Here is a 23,065-nt window from a genome sequence, read left to right on the forward strand (position 1 = left end):
ATTGAGGATATGGATATTTATGGAGCCTCCACCCTTGGGTTAATTGTTTAATTATCCACCACCTTTCACAACTAGATGTGGCAGGACTGCAGAACTTTGATCTGATCCATTGTTTGTGAGATCACTTAGCTCTGTCTATTAGATGCTGTTTCTTCTGCTTGACATTCATGTAGTCCTGTGTAGTAGCTTCACCAGGTTGACATCTCATTTTTAGGTCTGCCTGGTGCTGTTTCTGGCAAGCTCTCCAGCACTCTTCATTGAACCAGGGTTGATTCCCTTGCTTGGTGGTATTTGTAGAGTGGGGGATATGCCGGGCCATGTAGTGACAGATTATTCTTGTTTACACTTCTGCTACTGCTAATGGCCCACAGTGCCAAATGGATGCCCAGTTTTGAGCTGCTAGATCTGTTCTGAATCTATCCCATTTAGCAGTGTTGGTCCCACACAACACGATGGAGGATATCCTCAGTGTGAAGATGGGAATTTGTCTCCACAAGGACTATGCAGTGGTCACAGAAACAATATTCTCATGGATAGATGCATCCGCAACAGGCAGATTGATGAGGGTGAGGCCAAGTAGGTTTTTTCCCACTTGTTTGTTCCATCACCACCTGCCACAAGACCAGTCTGGCAGATATATCTTTCAAGACTTGGCAAGCTCGATCACTAGTGGTGCTATCCAGCCACTCTCGGTGATGGGCACTGAAGTTCCCCACTCAAAGTACATTTTGTGCCATCACTACCCTCTCAGTGCTTCTTCCAAGTGGTGTTGAACATGGAGGTTACTGTTTCATCAGATGAGGGAAATCAGTTGGAGGTTTTCTCACTCATATTTGACCTGATGCCATGAAACTTCACTGGGTCAGGAGTCAATGTTGAGGACTCCAAGGGCCACTCCCTCCCAACTGTATACCACTGTACTGATGGGACAGGATATACCAGGGATGGTGATGGAGGAGTCTGGGACATTGACTGCAGGTTTTATTTGATGAGTAAGTCTATGTCAGGCTGTGCTTTGGATACCTCTCCCAATTTTTGCACAAATCCCCAGATGTTAGCGAGGATGGTTTTGCAGGATTGACTGGGAAGGGTGTGTCTTTGTCATTTTCCCAGTCAATGCCAGGTGAGCCGTTGAGTTTTATTCTTTTTTGACTTTTTTCTTGTAGTTTGATACAACTTAGTGATTGTTGGGTTATTTCAGAGGACGATTAAGAGTCAACCATGCACCTGGAGTCACATGTAGGCCAGATCAGGTAAGGATGATCTGACAACAGTGAACCGGATAGGTTTCTAAGACAATCCAGTAATTTTATGGTCACCTTTACTGAGACTAGCTTTTTATTCCAGATCTGTTAATGAATTGAATTTAAATTCCACCAGCTGCCCTGGTGGGATTTTAACTCATGTCTCCCGAGCATTAATTCAGGCCTCAGGCCTATTAGTCCAGTACATAAACTAAACTAACTCACAGGGTAGGATTCTCTCTTCGGTGACCGGGGGCGGGCCCCACTCGCTGACGTGTAAAATGACGCGCAGTGACATTGGGCGGGCATCCCGACGTCACCACCCGTCATTTAGATTTTCAGTTCGGCGGGCGTGCAACTGAATCAGCTGTGCGCCCGCCCAACTAAGGCCAGTTAACGAGCAATTACAACAATCAACTGAGCTGCCCATCCAACCTTAAGGTTGGCGGGCAGGCGAAGAGCCCAGGTGGCCTTTAGAAAAAACATGAAACCTCATCCACGGGCGGGATGAGGTTTCATGGGGGTTTTAAAATTTGTGTAAAATGTTTAAATAAAATAAATTGACATGTCCCAGCTCATGTGACAGTGTCACATGAGGGGACATGTCAGGAATATTTTTTTTCTGCCTTTGATGAACTTTTGAATCTTGAGCCCATCGCCCTGAGACAGCACTTTGCCTCAGGGAGATCCATGTGCACAGAGCGCACTCGTGGCTCAGGGAATCCCCCCATCCCCCCACTGCTCGCACAGGGAGCGCACAGCGCTTCCGGGCGAATGTCATGCTAGACGGGCCTTAATTGGCCCATCCACATAAAATGGTGGCGTGCCCCCAACTGGGGGCACCAATTCGGGAACCCGCCCGCTTCCGCACAATACCACCCCCCCCCCCAAATGGGGGGAAAATGCTGCCCAAAGGGGCATACTGTTGATTCTTAGGAAAGCTATCCATAAAGGTCTAGCAATCGCTATGGCATTGTTCCCCCTTTCCAATGGCAGTTATATCTGATCAAGGGTATGGCTTGGTGTGCAGCAGCAGTGAAGACAGCAAGCAGATGAGCAACAAATCACACTGAAGTATTCACACAAAACAAACCACTAAGTTAAAAGTACTTAATTACCCTTCATATTTAATTTAAATTTTCAGAGTAAAATAAATAATGATAATTGGATTAAAATAGAAGCTAAAAAAAGACAAACAAGCTTTTAAAAAACTTATTATTTTAAAAGCATGTGGAATTTTAATATCATAATAGAGAAATTTGAAATTTCACAAATATAAAATTAGCTTCTCAGGAACAGTGAGGATGTTTTGCAGTAATTATGAATTTAGTACATCTTTAAAAACACAGTTACACGTCATTTAACAAGTCATAAGTTTTTCAAGGGTATTTACAGTGAGGCCAACAGCGCAATAGTGGAAATTCACATCAGTCCATAGATTTTCTATTGATTGCAATCTGGGAGGACCTCAATAGTGTACCCTTTGGGGGAGCGTGGAATCACTGACAGCAGCTTCTGGATTTCTGAGTCATTTTGTGCATGTACAGATTCCAGATGTTTTTGTCATTTTCAGTGGAATAATGACAGTGATTAAACAGTGATTGCATTACCACACTAAACATTAATCTTTGCAATTAGATATCTCAAGCTAACATGAGAGGGAATGGGAGACAATACAAATATAAAACAAAAGGGATGTTAGGATCTGAGCAACGGTCCAGGAGAGCACCTGAGTATTTGATGCTGCTTCTTAACAACGATGACTGTTTCCCCATGCTCACGTTCTCATGAATGCCCATTGACACCAAGACAGCAGATATTGTGATGTCCAAGTTTTCCGCTGTGGTGTGGCAGTACACTTCATCAACATATTTACATTGGGTTCCCACAGTGCAATACACAGAAAAATTTTAAATTCAATGAGTTTCCCAAGCTGGCTCCACAAGATAAATGCCTTCTTTCAGAATTCCTTCTGCACCTGGAAAAGCAGGAGTGCACCTCAAATAAGCCTTCAACCTCCCAGTTCTAGGATGGCCTATTTCCACCCTGTCAAGATGGTTTTGCTCTTTCCCCCAGCCCCAATGAATGATCACTTTGCTCTTCCACAATGGCTAATCTCTCTGCTCTCCCTACTCCAAACCCACCACAATGGCTGACCTCTCACTAAAGCCAATTGCCAGTGACTGTCTCCAAGAAGCTCCAGCTGTGGTCTCCTGCCTTTGGTTTTCCCTCCTAGCTATTGGCCAGACTCTCAGCTTGACTGGTTGCTGTACAGAAAATGGATCGTAAAATGCTAATGAGATCCTGCCAGGACATATGCATCCCCAGCCTTCTCATGTTCTTCAGATAGTTTTGTCCTAACCCCCACTTTCCTGCCTACCCTTAAATATCCTGGCCACTATCACAGAGTACAGCTTGAACTGAGTGAGACGCCAGGGGTTTGGTGAGTCAGTGAGTTTGGTGAAGGGGGGGAAGGAGGTACTCCTTTGTTTTTGACCTTTTTCACCTTCCAGCATTTGGTTCTTACATCAGCACAACGGATGAGGCTGATTGGTGAGTAACTGGTAAGTTATTCTATTTATAATAAATAGTTTGTAGAAGTTAAGGTATGGCAGGGGAGCTCAGCCGAGTAGAATGTGCCTCCTGTGGTATGCAGGAAGTCGTGTTCGCACCATGTGTCTTAGACAAACACATCTGTAGGAAGTGTCATTGCTGCAAAAGCTTGAGTTTCGGGTTTTGGAGCTCGAGCAGCAGGAGTCACTGTGGTGCATCCACTTGGCAGAGAACAACATGGCTAGCATGTTTCGGGAGATGGTCACACTGCAGGTTAAGAGCGTACATGCAGGGCAGGAATGGGTGACTGCTAGGCAGTCTATGAGAACCAGACATGTAGTGCAGGAGTCCCCTGAGTTGATCTCACTTGCTAACCGGTTTTCCATTTTGGATACTGGTGAGGGCGATGGTTCCTCAGAGGAGTACAGCAAGAGCCAAGTCTGTGGCAACAAGGGTGACTCAGCTGCACAGCAGGGGAGAAAGAAGAATGGAAAGGCAATAGTGAAAGGGGATTTATTAGTTTGAGCAACAGACAGGCGTTTCTGCGGCTGTAGACGTGACACCTCCCTGGAGCCAGGGTGAAGGATGTCATAGAGTGGCTGCAGGACATTCTTCTGGGGAAGGGTGAACAGCCAGACATCATGATCCACATTGGTACCAACAACTTGGGTAGAAAGAGGAATGAGGTCCTGAAGGCAGATTTTAGAGAGTTAGGAAAGAAATTAAAAAGCAGGACCTCAAAAGTAGTAATCTCAGGATTATTCCCAGTGTCACATGTTAGTGAGCATAGGAATAGGAGGATTAAGCGATTGAACACGTGGCTGGAGAACTGACGTAGGAGGGAGGGTGTCAGATTTCTGAGGCATTTGAACTAGTTGTGGGGCAGGTGGGACCTGTGCAAGATGGACAGGCTGCACTTTTGCAGGACCAGAATTAACCTCCTCACGAGGAGATGTGCTAGTGCTGTTGGGGGAAGTTTAAACTAAATTGGCAGGGGGATGGAAGCCTGAGAGGGTGCTCTTATAGGGAAGCCTGAGAGGGTGCTCTTATAGGAGTGGAAAAAAACTGGTAACAGGAATAGGTGAAAGTAGTAAGCGAAATTAGGAGGCAGACGAAACAAAGGCAGACGACACAAAGGCAGACGAAACAAAGGCAGTTGAACAAAGGCAAGCATCAATAGGATCAGAATGAGGAATAATGTTAAAAAGACAAAGTTAACAGTCCTCTATCTGGACCCATGCAGCACTCACAACAAATAGAGGTAAATGGGTATGATCTAATTGCCATTACAGAGACGTGGTTACAGGGTGACCAGGACTGGGAACTGAATATTCAGGGATATTCATCATTTAGGAAGAATAGGTACAAGGGCAAAGGAAGTGGGGTAACATTGTTAATGAGGAACGGGGTCAGTACATTAGTAAGAGAGGATCTTAGATCCAAGGATCAAGTTGTAGATTCAGTTTGGATGCAGCTACGAAACAGCTTGGGGCAGCAAACATTTAGATTAGAATTTTTTGTAGGCCACCAAATTGTAGTGGTAATGTTGGGCATGGTGTAAATGAGGAAATTAGAGCAGCTTGTAACATGGGTAATACAGAAATAATGGAGACTTCGATATACATATAGACTGGGTAAATCTAATTAGCACTAATGCTGTGGAGGATCAATTCCTGGAGTGTGTATGACATGAGTTTCTGGAGCAGTAGGTTGAAGAGCCAACTAGGGATTGGGCTATTTTAGATTTAGTATTATCTAATGAGAAATGGCTAATTAATAACCTTGCTGTAAAGGAGTTTTACATTAAGTTTGAAAGTGACATAGTTCATTCTGATACTAGATTGCTAAATCTGAACAAATGAAATTATGAAGGTAAGAGGGGCAAGTTGGCTTTGGTGTTTTGGGAAAATACCTTAAAAGGTTTGACAGTAGACAGGCAATGGCTAGGATTTAAAGAAGGTATTACATAGACTACAACAAATATACATCCCTCTAAGACACAAAAACCCTACAGGAAAGGTGAATCTACTGTGGCTAACAAAAGAAACTAAAGGTTGCATTAGATCAAAGGAAGTGTCTTACAAGGTTGCCAGAAAAAGTGGTAAGCCCAAGAATTGGGAGCAATTTAAAATCCAGCAAAGGATGACCAAGAAACTGATAAAGGGAAAAGAGAATATCAATCCAAGCTAGCAAAATAAATGTGGACTGTAAAAGCTTTTTAGGTATGTGAAAAGGAAAAGGTTAGCAAGGACAAATATGGATCCATCACAGGCAGAGACAGGGGAATTTATAAAGGAGAATAAGGAAATGGTGGAGAAACTAAACAATTACTTTGTGTCTGTCTTCATGGAGGAAGATACAGAAAATCTCCCATCAAACTAGGGAACCAAGGGACTAGTGAAAATGAGGAACTGAAAAGAATTAGTATTAACAAAGAAATGGTACTCAAAAAATTAATTGGATTGAAGGTTGATAAAACGCCTGGACCAGATGAGCTGCATCCCAAAGCATTGAAGGAGGTGTTTATAGAGATAGTAGATGCATTGATAGTTATCTTTCAAAATTCTATAGATTCTGAAAAGGTTCTTGCAGACTGGAAAGTAGCAAGTGTAACCCCACTATTTAAGGAGGGAGGGAGAGATAGAACAGAGAAATACAGACCTGTTAGTTTGACATCAGTAGTAAGAATGTTAGAATCTATTATAAAAGATGTAGTAAGTCGACACTTAGACGATAATGATATTATTGGGCAGAGTCAACATGGATTCATGAAAGGGAAATCATGTTTTTTGAGGATGTTACCTGTAGCATAGGTAAAGGAAAACCAGTGAATGTGGTGTATTTGGATTTTCAGAAGGCTTTCGATGAGGTCCCACACTGGAGATTAGTAAACAGAATTAAAGCAGCAAGTGAGGTGAGGCAGGGTGGAGTCAGGTGATAACACAGAGGTGGAAGTAGGATAAGTAGTCAGATGCTGTCAGGGTCAAATATGATATCAAGGTCACAAATGGCCTGGTTCAGTTTCAGGCAGTTACTAGGGAGAGGGATGGAGTAGGTAGCTAGGGAACAGAGTTTGTAGTGTGATGTGGACCAAAGACATTGGTCCTCCCTAAGGGAATCAAAGGATGTAAGGTTAGGACGAGAAAGTGAAGTTGAGGTAGAAGGTCAGCCATGATCTTATTGACTGGGCGAGCAAGCTTGAAAGGTCGTATGGCTTATTCTGTGTGTCCTTTCCAATATTTAGCTGAAGGAAATTTCTGCTCATCCAGCATTAGAAAGCAGTGTGGTAAATCAGACACTGGAGGGGTTGAGAGAGGTGGTAGTGCAGTAGAGCTGAGTGTCCTCAGCGTTCATGTAGAACTTGATGCAGATAAAGGCCATTTAGTTCATACTGGCATTTGGCTTCCACACATAATCTTGCATGTCCACTCTGTTCTCATATTCCTTTATTGCCTTTACTTTAATCACCTATTTAATCTAATCTTAAATATATGTTAAATTATGGTCTTTGCTTATTTACTAATTCCCCTAGTGCACTCCACATACTTACAAACTTCTGTGGAAAAAAGTTTCTCCTGCACTCTGTCCTAAATCTTTTATCTCTAACCTTATATCCATGTCTGTTTGCTTTAGACCCCTCAATCACTTGTAAGAGCCTGGTTCTACCGACTCATTCATTCAAATTTTAAGCACAACTGTCAAATCAGCCCAGATGCACTTGCATGCTCTAGGGTAAGCTACTTAGAAGAGGAAATCTTTATTAGTCTAACCTACACAGCCCCAACTTTTCAAGTTTCTCTTTGTATTTGTATTTCCTCATACCAGGCAGTGTTCTACTGAATCTGTGTTGTAACCTCTCTATTGACTTAACATTGTTCCTAAATTACAGAACCAAAATGGTACACAGTATTCCATCTGCAATTTTACTAAGATTTTATAAAAGATTCAACATTACTTGCCTTTATAATCTGTAGTTCCTGCCATAAAACACAACATTCCACAAGCTTTTTCTGTGTCTTTGTCTACCTGAGATGCTCCTTTCAGCATTTTGTGAACCTGAACTTCCAAATCCTTCATCTCTTCCATATCACCCAGCTTTTTAACCAAAGTATAATTATCGTTTTTTTTTTCGCCAGTGCGACATGATGAACATCTTTTTTATGCAAAGAGTGATTAGGTTTTCAAATGCATTGCCCAATAGGATGGTGGATATCAGATTCATAGTAGTTTTCAAAAGAGAATTGGATAACTACTTGAAGGAGAAAAAAATGCAGAGATATAGGGAAAGAGCCAGGGAGTGGGACTAACTGGATTGCTGCACTGAATGGCTTCCTTCTGTGCTGCACTATTCTATGATTCCTTGTGCCACTTCCCATTTATGGACATTGAATTCCAGCTGCCACTTTTTTGCATATTCCATAGCCCTAGTTATTCCATTGCATCTTATTAGTATCCCTTTACAGTTTCCTTCGACCCTTAAAATTATTTACGCTGTTGCCTATTTTAGTAATTTTAGCAAATTCAGATATCACTTCTTGTAGCCCAAATCATTGATGTTTGCAATGAATATCAGTGATTCCGTAAGCCAACCCTGTTGGTCGCCATTGCCCTATATGGATGAAGAGATGGAATTGAGGAGACTCTGAAGCTGGTGCAGAAACATAAGGGAAAGCAATTACTGAAGGTGCTGTGAATACAATTGGACAGGCAAGAGTGGAATCACTAAGCTGAACTACAGCTGTTGAAGAAGGATAATGTGGTCAGAGATCAAGGAGGAATAATGCACCATGATCAAAATTGGGTGAGAAAGATGTAGTATAAAGTTCTGGCACATAAAGGGTTAATGTGGGATGGAGTACTGTACTGCCCACACAGTGATGTAAGAGAACACATGACCTGCACCTAGGAGCCAGTGTAGTATTGGACAGAGCTGTGTGTAGATGCAAGCAAAGAGACAGCTCCCAGCTTAAACCTTTACTGTACCTATGTATATAGTTCTAGTAGTTAATAAATACTTACTGTTGAACTACCTAAGACTATGAATACCTTTATAAGACCTACTGAACTACGCCCAACACCTTACAACAGAAGATGAACCTGAAAGAATTGGATAATCCTGTTTTCAGTTGTTTACAAGCATCCATCATAAAAATGCAAATTAAACATCATGATGAGATTAATATATGACTCTTCATTGCCACAAACAAAAGAGATTTGCCACTTTTTCATGAATACTGTGTGCCTTTAATTGAGCAGCTACTTCCTTGAAAATTTAAGCATGTACTTGTATGAAGTTATTTATGATACATTAAAATATTGCTTTAATTTTGGATCCTTGAACAGATGGCAATATAACATCATGCTCTGGTTTTTATATTTATGATGTGGTTACCTGGAGGGGATTTAAAACATTGAGAGTTAATGCATTACTGTGTCTAGCTGAAAAGACATGGATGGGTTGAAAAGCTTGTCAGAAATTAAACTGAATTTCCCAGTAGCTTTGCAGATTTATCCAGTGAGTAGCTGAGTTATATAGACTAGGAAGTTCCAAGATTTTATTTTATTATTTCATGAGATGTGGGCATTGCTGGCAAGGCCAGAATTTGTCATTATCCCTAATTGCCCTTGAGAAAGTGGTGCTGTGCCATTTTCTTGAACCGTCGCAGTCCATCTGGAGTAGGTACACTGACAATGCTGTTAGGAACAGAGAAGGAATGGTGATATAGTTCCAAGTCAGGATAGTACGTGGTTCGGAGCGGAAATTGTAGATGGTGATGTTCCCATGTGTCTGCTGCCCTTGTCCTTCTAGATGTTGGAGGTCATGGGTTTGGAAAGTGCTTTCCAAGGAGCCTTGACAATTTGCTGCAGTTCATCTTTTATATGGTACACATTACTGCCATTGTGCGTCGGTGGTGGTGGGACTGAATATTTAAGGTGGTAGGTGGTGTGTCAATAAGACAGGCTGTTTTGTCCTGGATGTTTTCAAGGTTCTTGTATGTTGTTGGAGCCACATTTGTCCAGGCAAGTGGAGAATATTGCATAAGACTCCTCGCTTGTGCCTTGTAGATGGTGGACAGGCTTGGGGCATCAGGAGGTGAGTTACTTGGTGCTGAATTCCAGCCTCTGGCTTGCTGTTGTAGTCACGGTATTCATATGGTTAGTTCAGTTCAGTTTCTGATCAATGCTAACCCTCAGGATGTTGATGGTGAGGGATTCAGTGATGATAATACCACTGAATGTCAAGGGGAGATGGTTAGATTCTTTTTTGTTGGAGATGGTCATTGCCTGGTACATGTTTGGTGCAAATGTTGCTTGCCACTTAAACAAAACTTGAATGGTCTTCAGGTCTTGCTACGTGCGGGAATGGACTGCTTCAGTATCTGAGGAGGAATGGTACTGAACACTGTATAATTATCAGCAAACATCCCCACTTCTGACCTTGTGATGGAAGGAAGGTCATTTATGAAGCAACTGAAGATGGTTTGGCCTAGGACACTACCCTGAGGAACTCCTGCAGCAATGTCCTGGGGCTGAGATGATTGGCCTCCAGCAACCACAACCATTCTTTGTGCCAGGCACACACACAGCTCATGCAGTGCTTTCCCCCTGATTTCCATTAACTTCAATTTTGCTTGGGCTCCTTGATGCCACACTCAGTTAAATGCTGCCTTGAAATCAAGGGCAGTCACTCTCACCTTACCTCATGAGTTCAGCTCTTTTATCCACATTTGGACTAAGGCTGTAATGTGTGGATTGCAGTTGATACACTCAGTTTGTGTCCCTTTTCTTCTCAGGTTGAATTATTCTTCAATTATTTTGTCTGCCAAACAGACAGACAGCACAAACAACACTCTTGGAACCTTTCTCTGCTTTGAGGAAAGATATTCTATTTTGAAGTACAAGGTTTATGTTAAGATGACATGAATAGTAATAAGAAACAAAAGTCTATGCAATGAGTAAGTGATATATTGTTACAAATGCAAGGTTTTATAAAATGGTCATGTTTTGGGCTGTCTCTTTTAATTTAGATAAATGGGGTAATGAAGAGTGACATGTGCTCTGTTATGAGTTCTGCCCTATGACTGGCCCACGTGGTCTGGTTACCATGCGGATTGGGGCTTTTGTAATGCACATGCCAGGTTTAACACCTGAACACAAAGGGAGAAGCAGATGTTTTTGCTATTGCAGACTTACCATCTCAGGGACTTTGAATGGAGAGGGAAGGGAGACAGGGAAGCAGCAGTCTTTGTGAGCAGCAAGCAAAAACTGTTCGTTGCTAGCTACCAGGTGGAATGCCGATGAAAACCTGTCCTCTGGGTAAAGAGAAAGAACATGCAGAGATTAAAGGTCACTGGAGGATTTGCGTTGGTGAGACCAGGAGAAGGAATCACCGAATGAGCCTTGTTATTGGAAGGCTGTTCAAGAATTCTCAGAAGCCTGAGGGACAGGACCTTTGACGGTCACCGGGCATTACAACTCAGTGAAACGGAGAGAAGTGAACCCATTGGAAGCTGAGAGTGGCTTTGGACTGTTTCCTTTAAAAACTGTAAAGACTACAATTCAAAGAAGAGCATGTTGTAAAGTATACCTATGCGATGTGGAGTTATCGGTCACGTTAAAATATTAATAAGGTATGTCTTTTCTGTTGTTTAGAGTATTACTAAGTAATGTTTAATCAATGTTGATTTTAGTTTATTTGCTACAGTAAGGCTTAAAACTTGAAATCATATCAATTCCTTTAAGATGGTGACTGGGAATTCAAATTTTTTTTAATGTTATCGGTTTCTACAGGGGTCATAACAACATGAAGGTTTTGAAATTACAGTGTAAATTGCACATGTAGCTTTAACAACTGATCACCATCATCTGAACTGGTATACCTTACTATTCTGAAAGACATACTTGTGTATTTGCTACTTTGTGAAATGTATTTTGTCTCTCTACCTCCTTCTTTATCTCAGACCTCTGAATACAAGGCAGTAATGGTGAGGTAAACAGTTGATCTGCTCTAAAGAATTTGCTAAAGTAATTAGAGGAAGTCTAGTAGATTGGCACAGGCTGAACCTTCCAGATTTCACTTACTCCTTTTGGAAAACGCTTGCCTGCTGAACTGCACCCCTCCTGATGACACTACTGAGATTAAGAACTCACTATGGGAGGATTCAAAGCATAAACTCACATCATATTCTGTAACACAGCTCTGCCACCAACTTGTTATTTTATATATATATATAAAAACAAAAAACAAAAACAAAAACAGAATTACCTGGAAAAACTCAGCAGGCCTGGCAGCATCGGCGGAGAAGAAAAGAGTTGACGTTTCGAGTCCTCATGACCCTTCGACAGAACTAGATTATTTTATATAATACAAACATAATAATTAGATGATGTAGGTGTTTCCAGTTTGAGAGAAATTTTGATCCAGAAATTAATTATTGCAGCTCCAACATTAAATCAGAAGAAAATCACAAGATTCCAGTTAAAATGGTATACAATTTTACTTCATAATTTTATATTACAAAATCAATGTGTTGCATATCATATGCAGCAATATTTAATGGAGATGACTGAATATGTAAAATTGGAAAATAATATGATGCTAGTTTAATTTACATTATGCATCTTCTTCTAAATCTGCAAATATCCCAAATCTCAAAATTCTTCTTATGGGAGAAAAGTTTAATTGTTCATTTGCATAACCATTCTGATATGTACCAGTTTTACTGCCATTTATTGTCATGGAGTTATATATGGCACAGAGGCTATTGTTATTTTTCTCTTCACAGGCAATAAATTGAATGCCTTGGTGGCAAGACATTGTTATAAAGCAACACACGGATAGAAGTTAAAGACGTGTCCGATTAAATGTTCCTTGTAGCATCATTTACTTTAGAAATATCGACATTTTGTAAGTAAAGGTCAATTTGTCCACTCAAGCACTAAGCTGTGATATTAGTTCTCGAGACTGTAGTTGATGGGGCCAAGCACCATCGGGATATCCCGTCTTGCCCTGTATAGTTTAGTGTTCTTAAGTAAGTTTTTAAATTGGATATGTGTTAGAGTAAAGTTATCTGATTGGAAATAAGTCTGTCATGTCTCTTACCCATGAGCGCATCTTACCTGTATTTGTATTCCTCTTACAGTTGACAGAAAAATTAGATGAGGAGCTGCATGTTGTGCCCTATTGATGCTATTATCTCTACTGAATCACAAAAGGGCTTCTCTTGTGCTATATAAGAAGTAAAGATATTAATTTTATTTAATGATAAAAACAAAAAACTGCGGATGCTGGAAATCCAAAACAAAAACAGAAACAGAAATACCTGGAAAAACTCAGCAGGTCTGGCAGCATTGGCGGAGAAGAGTACAATTGACGTTTCGAGTCCTCATGACCCTTCAACAGAACTGAGTTTTTCCAGGTATTTCTGTTTCAATTAATTTTATTTGTTTATTTGTGCATGCTTTTACCTCACCCAAACCATTTTTCTCTATATGACATATCAGCAGAGAGGAACAAAATATTTGAAAAGTTCTCAGGAACAAAGGGAAGTGAAAAGCAATTTTTTAAAGTTTTTTTTAATATGCTTACATTTAAAATATTGATTATTAATGTAAACGCTTACATTCCTGGTTATATTTCCCTGTGCACAAAGTATGTCATTAAAATTGGAATGTATTCTTTTAAATGTTTAATTATTTGCCACCAAAGCATTATATTTACCGTCTGTGAAGAGGTTAAAATTAAGTATAGAGCTTTGAAGCGCATTTCTCATAGAAGGAAAAAAAGTTCTCTTGCATTGGCCGGGAATCGAACCCGGGCCTCCCGCGTGGCAGGCGAGAATTCTACCACTGAACCACCAATGCAACTGACAAATAATATTCAACTAGAATCAACAGGAGTTGTATTCCAATATTCCCTATTCATGCTGGCTACTGTTTACAACAGACCTGACCTCTTTAGATTCATGAACTCCGGGCAGGATTTACCTCGTTAAGAGCAGAGCCCGGTAATTTATAAACATTGACTTCGATCTTGCGAATTATTACTTGTTGGGCCCCTCCTCCCCCCCCCCACCCCCCGCGGCTCTCGCTCACTTTGCAAAGAGCGCTCCCTCCCGGTCGAAGCGACCGATTCCTCCTCCTGGCGCTCCCGCCCCAACTCCCACCCCCCCGACACGTGATCAAAGTGCCAGCCGGGCCCTGCAAGCACGTGACCAAGCGTGTTTACGCCATCACGTAGAGTCCCAGAGTACCGCTGTTTGAGAGACGTGGCCTGGAGTCAGGACTGGGAGTGGGATCTAATTTGTAAACCCCTGGGAGGTGAGCGTGTAATCTGGGTAGTAATTATTGATTAAGATTCGTGTCAACTTCATATTTTTTTAAAAAATTATCCCCTGTCCTGGCACCCCCCAGAGAAGCTGAACCAGGTGGTTTCTGGGGTGCTTCCCTGTGCTTTGACTAAGCAATAGAAATGGGGGGTTGAAGGAGTTGCTGATTTACTGGATAGGGCAGATGTTGTTATTTCATAACACCCTGGGATTTATATCAGTGTTTGGATTGGGTTCTACCCCACCAGTCCGTGGAAAATATAAACCCGTGGCTGAAAAACTAATGAAAAGCGCTGGAGTGAGATTCTTGTTTGATTTGAGGTGTTAAGGTTTGTAATAATCGAGCACAGGCACTGGTTCTTGATGACAATTTTCCGAGTTGTTTCTGCGTACACAGGAATCACTGAAAACTGAAGGGCAGGTTAAAAAGGCTAATAGAATGTTGAAATACACAAGGACAGGGGGTTGGTGATGAGGTGGTTATGATCAGACTCCATATGGAATACTGCGTTCAGTTTTGGGTATTGTACCTTGGTTTTGGAAGGGTCTATCAGAATTATGTCAGATCTTAAAAGTATTAAATTATGAGGATCGGTTGCGTAAACTTGGTCGCTGTATTCCCTGGAGTTTCGAAAATAGAGGGGTGGTCTAATCAAGATGTTAAAAAGGATAAATGGATTTGATGAACTAAATGTGGCTACAGCTATCCGAAAACATGTGATGTCTGAAAATCAGACATTCTTTTTAAGCTGCCATACATGAATTTTAATTATTATTAGATAGGTAAAATAACTTTTTTGGCTAGATGCTGCATTGGCGTGGTGGTGCACCTGTCTTTTCTGGCATCCAATGTGGTCTGATTGACCTTGACCCAACCCAGCTCAAACCACTCGACTCAAACCGGCAAGATTCGAAATCCGGCTCAGACTCTGTCCTGAGGTTGCCAGTTTTGAGATGCTGCACCTGTAACTCTTTCGAGTACAAACCTGTTTCCATCTGTTTCAGATGAAGTTATATTGTTTCATAGTTTGCCATTGTGAGATTTAAACTCTTGATACTCTTTTTGAGTACAAACCTGTTTCCATCTGTTTCAGATGAAGTTACATGTTTCACAGTTTGCCATTGTGAGATTGGAACTCTTGATCTGGGGGTTACAAACCCAGTACCATAACCACTTGGCTATTTAGGCCAAGCCCTGTGCTGCACCTGTAGTAGGAGTTAAGAGAGATGTGTAGTGATTATTTAATGGCATAACTATGTAATCGCAACAGTCAATGGAAACCTGCATCAAGCTCATCCAGGTGGTGTATCTGTAACTTGTCAACTAGTTTGTAGCTTTCTTATATTAAGCTGCCAGCTCCTTTGCAAGGACTTCAGGATGGTGAGGTTGAAGGTCAGCCAGTCTGGGCCCTCACTTTCTATTGTTTGCGTCGTAGAGGTTTAATGGCAGCGATGAAGGTAATGAATCATGCACATCATCTACTGGGGTAATTTTTTTATTCATGCACAGGATGTGGCCATCGCTGTCTAGTCCGGCACTTATTGCCCATTCCTAATTGCCGTTGAGAAGGTGGTGATGAGCTGTTGCCTTGAACCGCTACAGTCCATGTATTGTAGGTACACCCACAGTGCTGTTTGGAAGGGAGTTCTAGGATTTTGACCCAGTGACAGTGAAGCAATTTAGTGGCTGGTTCCAGGAGTATTTTCAGGGCAATGACAGAAGGTTGGCTCCTACGATAGAACAAACTTCACCTACATCATTGCTACTCAGCCAGCAACTCAGACATCATGAGATTAAATTCCACTAAATTTTATTTATAGGCTAGCACTAGAAAAAAATGAACAAAGCTGTCTTAATGTCAAAACAAAATACTGGCTCAGTAATATTCTCAGGAAATAGGACTGCCTACTTGCCTACATTTGACTCCAGTCTCTCAATGTACTTCTTAGCAAACCAGTTGAATACTAAATAACTACAACTACCCAGTTTACTAAGAGAAATATCAGATGGACCTATTGCTAACAACCAGACGCCATATCAAGATAAGACTCAGGCTACCCAAGTCAACCTTGCTTGCTTATATCTGGGAAATGGTGCTCAAGGCAGAAGAGTTGTATCTTGGAATATTTAAGCAACACGATGTTCTTGAATCACATTTATCAAACAGCCCAACTTCCCTGCCACCGTCCCTGGGTATAGCCTGTTCCACAGGTAGGATAGATCCACAAGAGATGGGGAGAGTGGTACATAATTTGATAGGGAGTCCTTGGCATTGACTCGGGGGTCCATAATGTCGTATTGATTTAACAAAACAAAGCCAAGGAAACCTCATACAGATTACCAATTCACTGATAGCTTTGTACTGCTCCCTGGTGAATACTACTTGGTGGAATCACTGAAGAAAGCAAGGACACAGGTGAATGACCTTAAATGTCTATTGCAAATTGCTTGATATTACTGCTAGTTGAACTGGCCAAATCTTTAAGAATGTGGCTGCCCGACTGGGCCTACATCGGTTAGTGAGGGAGCTAGCATAAGGAACTAACTGACCCCATCCTCAGTAATTTGTTGCAGATATATCTCTGATAGCATTGATAGGAACAACCAGTGTATCATCATTGTGAAGGCACAGTGAGGACACCCTCCAATATGTATTATGCCACTAGTACCAGTGAAACAGATCTACAAACCAAGATCAGGAAACATGAGGTCCATCAGCAGCAGCATAATGTTAGCAATGTGTAACCTCACAAATCGGATGTGATCCTCATTCTTTTATCATAAAGCCAGGAGACGACCTTGGGAAGTGTACCTTAGAATGTGTTTTTGCTTCCCTCTGTTTGCTTTGACACAGGCACGTTGAGTCAAAGGTGTCAAGTAAATAACCTTGCATGACGTCCATCAGCAGTCCCCACCAACGTTTGCTGAAACCCGCAGCTGCACAGCAATTGATAATGTGCCACATTGGAGAAACAGGTGGCCAATAGCCAATGGTCCCTTTAAGATGTGTGCATTCACAACCATCTTGAAGTGACCACGCAACACAAGCAATGGAAAATTAGAGGGAACATTGTTACATATTGAGAAATAGCCAAGTTCACTTGGCATGTACACCAGATCTAGTTCCCCTGCCTCCATACCAGCACCTCCCAATTGCCCTCCAATCTCTCACCACACAGACTTTGACATTTCATGGTCACTGGGTTAAAATCATGGAATTCCTTACCTATCACCATTGTGGGAGCATCTTCAACACAAGAAATGCATTTAAGGAGAAAGCCACTATTTCATTTTAACGGCAGGCAGGGAAGTACAGTAAATGTGGCCTACCCCGTGCCCTGAGAACAAAAGCTCCACCTTCATTTGAGAAAGGCTGGGGGAACCGAAGGGTTAGTTGAGGACTGGTGAAACTGCTTCTGTCAATAACAGTTTGATTGGACGGTTTCTTCAGGATTTTTGTGCAATATAATAGTGGTCAGGGAATCTCCTTTAAAGCAAGGGTTTCAGTACAGCATAATGATGGGCATGTGAATTTTTGCACAGCATTCACTTCAACTGTGTAAAAATATTTAATTGTAGATTTTTGTACCTGAATGTTAAAAGCTATATACAACACAGGGCTGAAGCTGGTGTTTACATAAATACATCTGTACTGGTGGCAGAATTTGAAACAATGAAATAATGTAATGGGTTGTTCTCTTTAAAGATGAGGTTGAGATTTATATACAAGTCTTCAAAATCATGAGAGGTCTATGTAGTGTTGATAGAAAAAAAAATTGTTCCAATTGGTGAAAGGTGTGAACCAGAAGAAACAGATTAAAAGTGATTAGTAAAACAACTAAAGATAGCATGAGGAAAAACCTTTTTATGCAGTTAGTGGTTAGGATCTAGAATGCACTGCCTGAAAGGATGGGAGCACACAGAATTAATCATGGTTTTCAAAAGGGAATTAGATAAGCACCTGAATAGAGAAATTTTGCAGGGCCAAGGGGAAAGGACCAGGGGCTGGGACTAACCAGTTGCTGTCACAGGAAGGTAGGACGAATGACCTCTTCCTATGCTGTAACCAATCTATATAGTGTAAGAGGTGTATTGAGAGGAGTCTCCCTTCATGAGGAATCTAAAACTAGGGAGCACAGTTTAAAAATAACCATTTAAGATAGAGATGAAGAGGAATTTCTTTTCTCAGTGGGTCACTAATCTTTGGAATTCTCTTCCACAGAGACAAGTGGAGGCTGGTTCATTGAATACATTCAAGGCTAAGTTAGACAGATTTTTGATCTCCAAGGGAGTCAAAGGTTATAGGGGGCCAGCAGGGGAGTGAGCTTAAAGCCTCAATCAGATCAGCCATGATCGTTATCTTAAATGGCAGAGCAGGTTCAAAAGGTTGAGTGGCCTTCGCCTACTCTTATTCCTTATGATCTAATAACAATTAAAGCAGGTTGGTTTTAAGTACAAATTTTTCCATAGAGGATTGGCACTAATACTAAGGACAATACTGTTTGATAGGCATTATGATTTCAATCTGGAGCAGCTTTGAGGTGACTACATTCGTTTCTATCTGTCCATCTATATATATATATATATATATATATGGGTAATTCCAGAATAGGAGGTACTTATCTTAAGCTGCACAAGCATTGTATTCTTTACATTTATTTCTAATATGATGGTGGTCTTTTTATCTTGCAGGATGATCACAGACGTACAGCTAGCGATCTTTGCCAACATGCTGGGGGTATCCCTTTTCCTCCTTGTTGTCCTGTACCATTATGTTGCTGTTAACAATCCCAAGAAGCTGGAGTAATGGAATGGCACAGGAGCATAGTACTGTAACAGGTATTGAACCACGTGTTGTATTGAATAATCAAGGATATTTTAAATTTTGTCATAGCAATTAGAATATGGTGCTGAGTGCATGAAATGCATATCTTCGTAAGTATTAAAATATTGACTTGTGAATTCTTAATGTGAAATACAATAATTCTACAACAAGAGGCCCTCCACCACCTGTAGTTGTAATGACCTTTGACCTGTAAGCAGTAAAGTAAGGAAAATTTGTGATTTATTTAAAAGGTCTGTAGTTATTTTTAAGAATGTTCGAAAGAGACTTTTAGGAATTCGCATCAATTGTAAAGGGATCAATTGTAATTTTTTTGTATAATAAATACTGATCATGTAACCTGGCGACCCATGACCTAGAAGCAGTACCAACAGGAAGGAAGTTAAAGAAGCCATGTGGCTGGCAGATACGAAGGAGAGCTACAGCAGAGGAGCTGGAGGGTGAAGGTGATAAGCGCATAGATGCAGACACAAAGAGAGAGCAGACAGAGACAGAAAAAGGAACACTGAATCCTTGTGAGGAGAAGAAGTAAATCACTCTCAGGAAGAGGTCAGTTTTTCTGTTTGGCTGAAAATGAGACAGGAGCTCTTGGAAGTGGCTATAAAGGCCTAAAACCTAGAAAGTTGAGTAAATTGCTCAGAGGAGCTAAACAGCTGTATGTTTTCCTAAAAGTAGCCAAACACAAACTGGGTATTATTGATTGGTTGAAAAGGAACTCTGGAAAGCTACATCATCAGGACTATCATGACCTGAGGGGGAGAGAGTTTGTAGAAGTGTGCCTTGCTGATGTTAATCATAATCGTGAAACTTGGAGGTGAAAGCTATTGTCGGATAGGACTCTTGACCTACCCTGTGTGAATAAAGAACAACATATTGTAGAACTGTGTAGCTACGTAATGCCTTACATGCTGATGGGGGAATGCTTGTGGTTGAGGAAGACGTATATGTTGTATCAACTAAAGTGAAATTTATCTTTATTTGAAGGACCATTTGCCTGTAATTCACGTTTATTTTGTGTTGGTTCCAAGCTATGTTAAAGTAAAAGCTACAAAAAGTGGAATCTTGTGGACATCTTCATTTGGGAGCCATTCAGTAAATTTGGTTATTTTGGTTTATGGCGATTGTAACAGTAGTACACAGGAATTATTTTATGCTTTTTATTCCACAGTGTGAAGATTAGGACCAAAAATAAATTGATTACTTTGAAAGATGGAAGCCAACTTAAATGAAACACAATGCCCATTGGACTTCGCCAGTACCACAGTGACTAACAACTGCATTAATCGTGTTTTGTACTAAGAAATATGCCTTGTCAATAAATATTTGACTTGAAAAACTACTCTTCCTTGTGATTCCTTTAAAATTATCTGCACAAAATTTTTGAGTAAATAGGGAAAGGGATGTTTGCTATCCTGCTTCCAATCAAACACTATTAAATAATGTGGATGCTTTGATATGTGGTATTTACAGTATGATAAAAGACAGCACCTAAAAAAGGCCTTATGCAGCTCTGACATCCAAGGTACTGTAATGCCAGCTTATGATCATAAACTAATTTAGTAAAACTCATTTCTGTAGCAATCATACTGTGGTATATGGGATATTTGCTTTGTGAGAAGTTATGTAACCCCATAATTATTGTGAAATGTGGCTCATAAACCTTAATCTTTACAAGATGCATGACAAATTAATCTTTGATATATGAAATTCCATTTTCTTCCCTCACTGAGGGTGGTAAATACTTCTGATTTATTTGCCCCCTCTTTCTACAAATTTCTTACTGCCACAAGTTACAGAAGCTCTTTTGTTAATCTATGTCCCTTTAAAGCTGGTTTTCATCTTTGAAGCAAATCTTCAACATTCATACAATCTGAAGATTATTTTTTTTTATGTTCAGTATTTTCACAGTCTTTGGAAAACTAGCTGCAGAAAGAGAACAAAAGATGACATTTACTGGGTCTTTTGTCAGCACATAGTATTTTGTTTTATTTTATCTGACCTGTTTTGTGTTTAGCTAATAAAGCATTGGTCTGAATTAAATTGGAAATATTTGGGGTTAACTACCTTCAAACATTGTGAGAAGCAGATTTTTATTGTGGCTAGAGTAAAATTCTTTAATTATTTTAAATTATGTGATGATCTCTGATTATAGACTTGAGAGTACCACAAACAATGGCAGTTTTGAGTTTCTTAAAATTTTAATGATTTGAATTAGAATTTTGAGACATTTGAGGTGATTCTGTTTGTTCAATTATCTTATATTGGAAACCTTTTTTCAAAAAAATACTAAAATGTTTAAAAACTATTAGTATTTAATCTAAAATGCTGTCTTCCTAGTTAAGAATTTTTAAAAAAGTTAATAACGATATCAATGATTTCTGCCATTTTAGCACTTTTTCAGTTCCTAAGGGTAAAAACTTCCAATATTTCAAAGGTACAAAGACTTGGGGGGAAAATGTAAAATAGCATTTGATTCTTTTCGATTGGCAAAGTTTTTTTTAAATTTCGGTGGTGACATATCACAGAATCAGAATCACAGAATCGCTCAGTGCAGAAAAGGCCCTTTGGGCCATCGAGTCTGCACCAACACATGAGAAACACCTGACCTACCTACCTAATCCAATTTACATGCAGCAGCACATCGGACCAATTCTCAAGGAATTCTTAAGGAGTCAGTCCTTACCGCTGACAGCTTTTTTTTTAGTTTGCCACACAACTTTGCTGAATGTAAATGTATACGTTGGGCATTAATAAATTTTAAGTTTCTACATTGACAGAAGGAAATTGATTTGCCAAGTTAACCCCTTGAGCTCTTAAGCAGGGCTGCACTGGATTCTCTGGTTTTCTTTTAAACAGGTGATCCTGGTTTTCTGGACTGCATGGATGCTGATGGCGTAGCCAGAGATCCAGCAGATTTAAGAACTTATGCACAGACATTTAATGTCATAGCATGATGACAATTTGGACTTGAGACTGACTTGTACTAAGGCTATAAGAATACAGGTTTGAGAAACTAGAGCAAACGCAAAAATTGACCAAGTTTTATTAGCTTGCTTCATAATGTCAAAAGACCTTTTCAAAGTAAAAACTGCTGAATGTTGCAAGCTATTTCTCGCAGATAAGGAAGCCCTTGGCCAGGAGTGAACTGCTGAGACTAACTGGTACAAGATAATCCCAAGTCTGATCAGGTGATTGAGAGTGGGAAACAGCTCTCATTGATCAGGAACTGAACTGAAGGAGAGCTTTTACTTGGATTTAGACAAAGGACCCAAAAACTATTAGACGTTTTGTATTAAGAACTTTTCTAGGACATTAAGGTCCACTCCTGGAAAAAAGATGTAAAAGGCATAAGGCTGTTGCTGCTGCAGTCAGGAGGGCAACTTGTTCAGGTGCCTGTTAACTAAATCGAGTCACTGCAGAACTGACCACTCGCTTGTGTTTACACCCATGAGGCTTTTGCTTACAGTGCCTTGAGCTTAAAGGGGTAAATCTGTGCATGTTTATGTATATTCTGGGAATACTGTGTGACATGTACTATCAGATGTTTGTAATCGCTTGCTGATTTTTAATTAAAAATAACATTTCAGAAATCTTTGTTTTACATTGTCTGTTCCATAGTACAGACTGAGTAAACTGACAGAATGAAAGTGTTAAAGGCTTGGACTTGACTCTTCAGGGTTATTGGTTATCTTCTGAGACAGAGTGCTCAAGAATGCGGTTATGGACTATATAGGATTCGGGTATGACCTAAGAGGTTTAGGTCATTCTTATTAAGGAGGTAGCAGCAAGATATTTAGAAGATACTAATACAATCAGGCAGAATCAACGTGGTTTTGTGAAAGGAAAATCGTGTTTGTCAAATTTATTAGAGTTCTTTGAGGATATAACAAGCAGGGTGGTAAAGGGGTACCAGTAGATGTGTATTCGGATTCCCAAAAGGCATTCAATAAGGTACCACATAAAAAATTACTGCACAAAATAAGAACTCATGGTGGGTGATATATTAGCATGGAAAGAGGATTGGCTAACTGAAAAGAAATAGAATAGTGATAATGAGTCATTTTCAGGTTGGCAAACTGTAACTAGAATGCTGCAG

At 40.4% G+C, this 23,065-nt stretch overlaps 1 protein-coding gene and 1 non-coding gene across 3 annotated transcripts; one reads left to right on the forward strand and one right to left on the reverse strand.

The window, feature by feature from the left end:
- Positions 1-13,590: 13,590 nt before the first annotated feature.
- trnag-gcc lies at positions 13,591-13,661 on the reverse strand. The gene has a single exon. It is a non-coding gene; the product is annotated as a tRNA-Gly (tRNA).
- A 326-nt stretch (positions 13,662-13,987) lies between these two features.
- Positions 13,988-22,559, forward strand: LOC121283093 (dolichyl-diphosphooligosaccharide--protein glycosyltransferase subunit 4). Of its 2 annotated transcripts, XR_005944186.1 has the most exons (3): positions 13,988-14,117; positions 18,819-18,965; positions 20,138-22,559. XR_005944186.1 is itself a non-coding variant. In XM_041197192.1 (2 exons), exon 1 carries the CDS (start codon positions 18,820-18,822, stop codon positions 18,931-18,933), a length of 114 nt encoding a protein of 37 aa, XP_041053126.1. In that variant the 3' UTR covers positions 18,934-18,965; positions 20,138-22,559. The 2 variants fall into 2 exon arrangements, 1 of the variants encoding a protein (XP_041053126.1); XM_041197192.1 differs by lacking the exon at positions 13,988-14,117 and having other exon boundaries at positions 18,820-18,965.
- The last annotated feature ends 506 nt before the right edge of the window (positions 22,560-23,065 follow it).

This window comes from Carcharodon carcharias, chromosome 1 (genome assembly GCF_017639515.1).
Source record: "Carcharodon carcharias isolate sCarCar2 chromosome 1, sCarCar2.pri, whole genome shotgun sequence".
NCBI lineage: Eukaryota > Metazoa > Chordata > Chondrichthyes > Lamniformes > Lamnidae > Carcharodon > Carcharodon carcharias.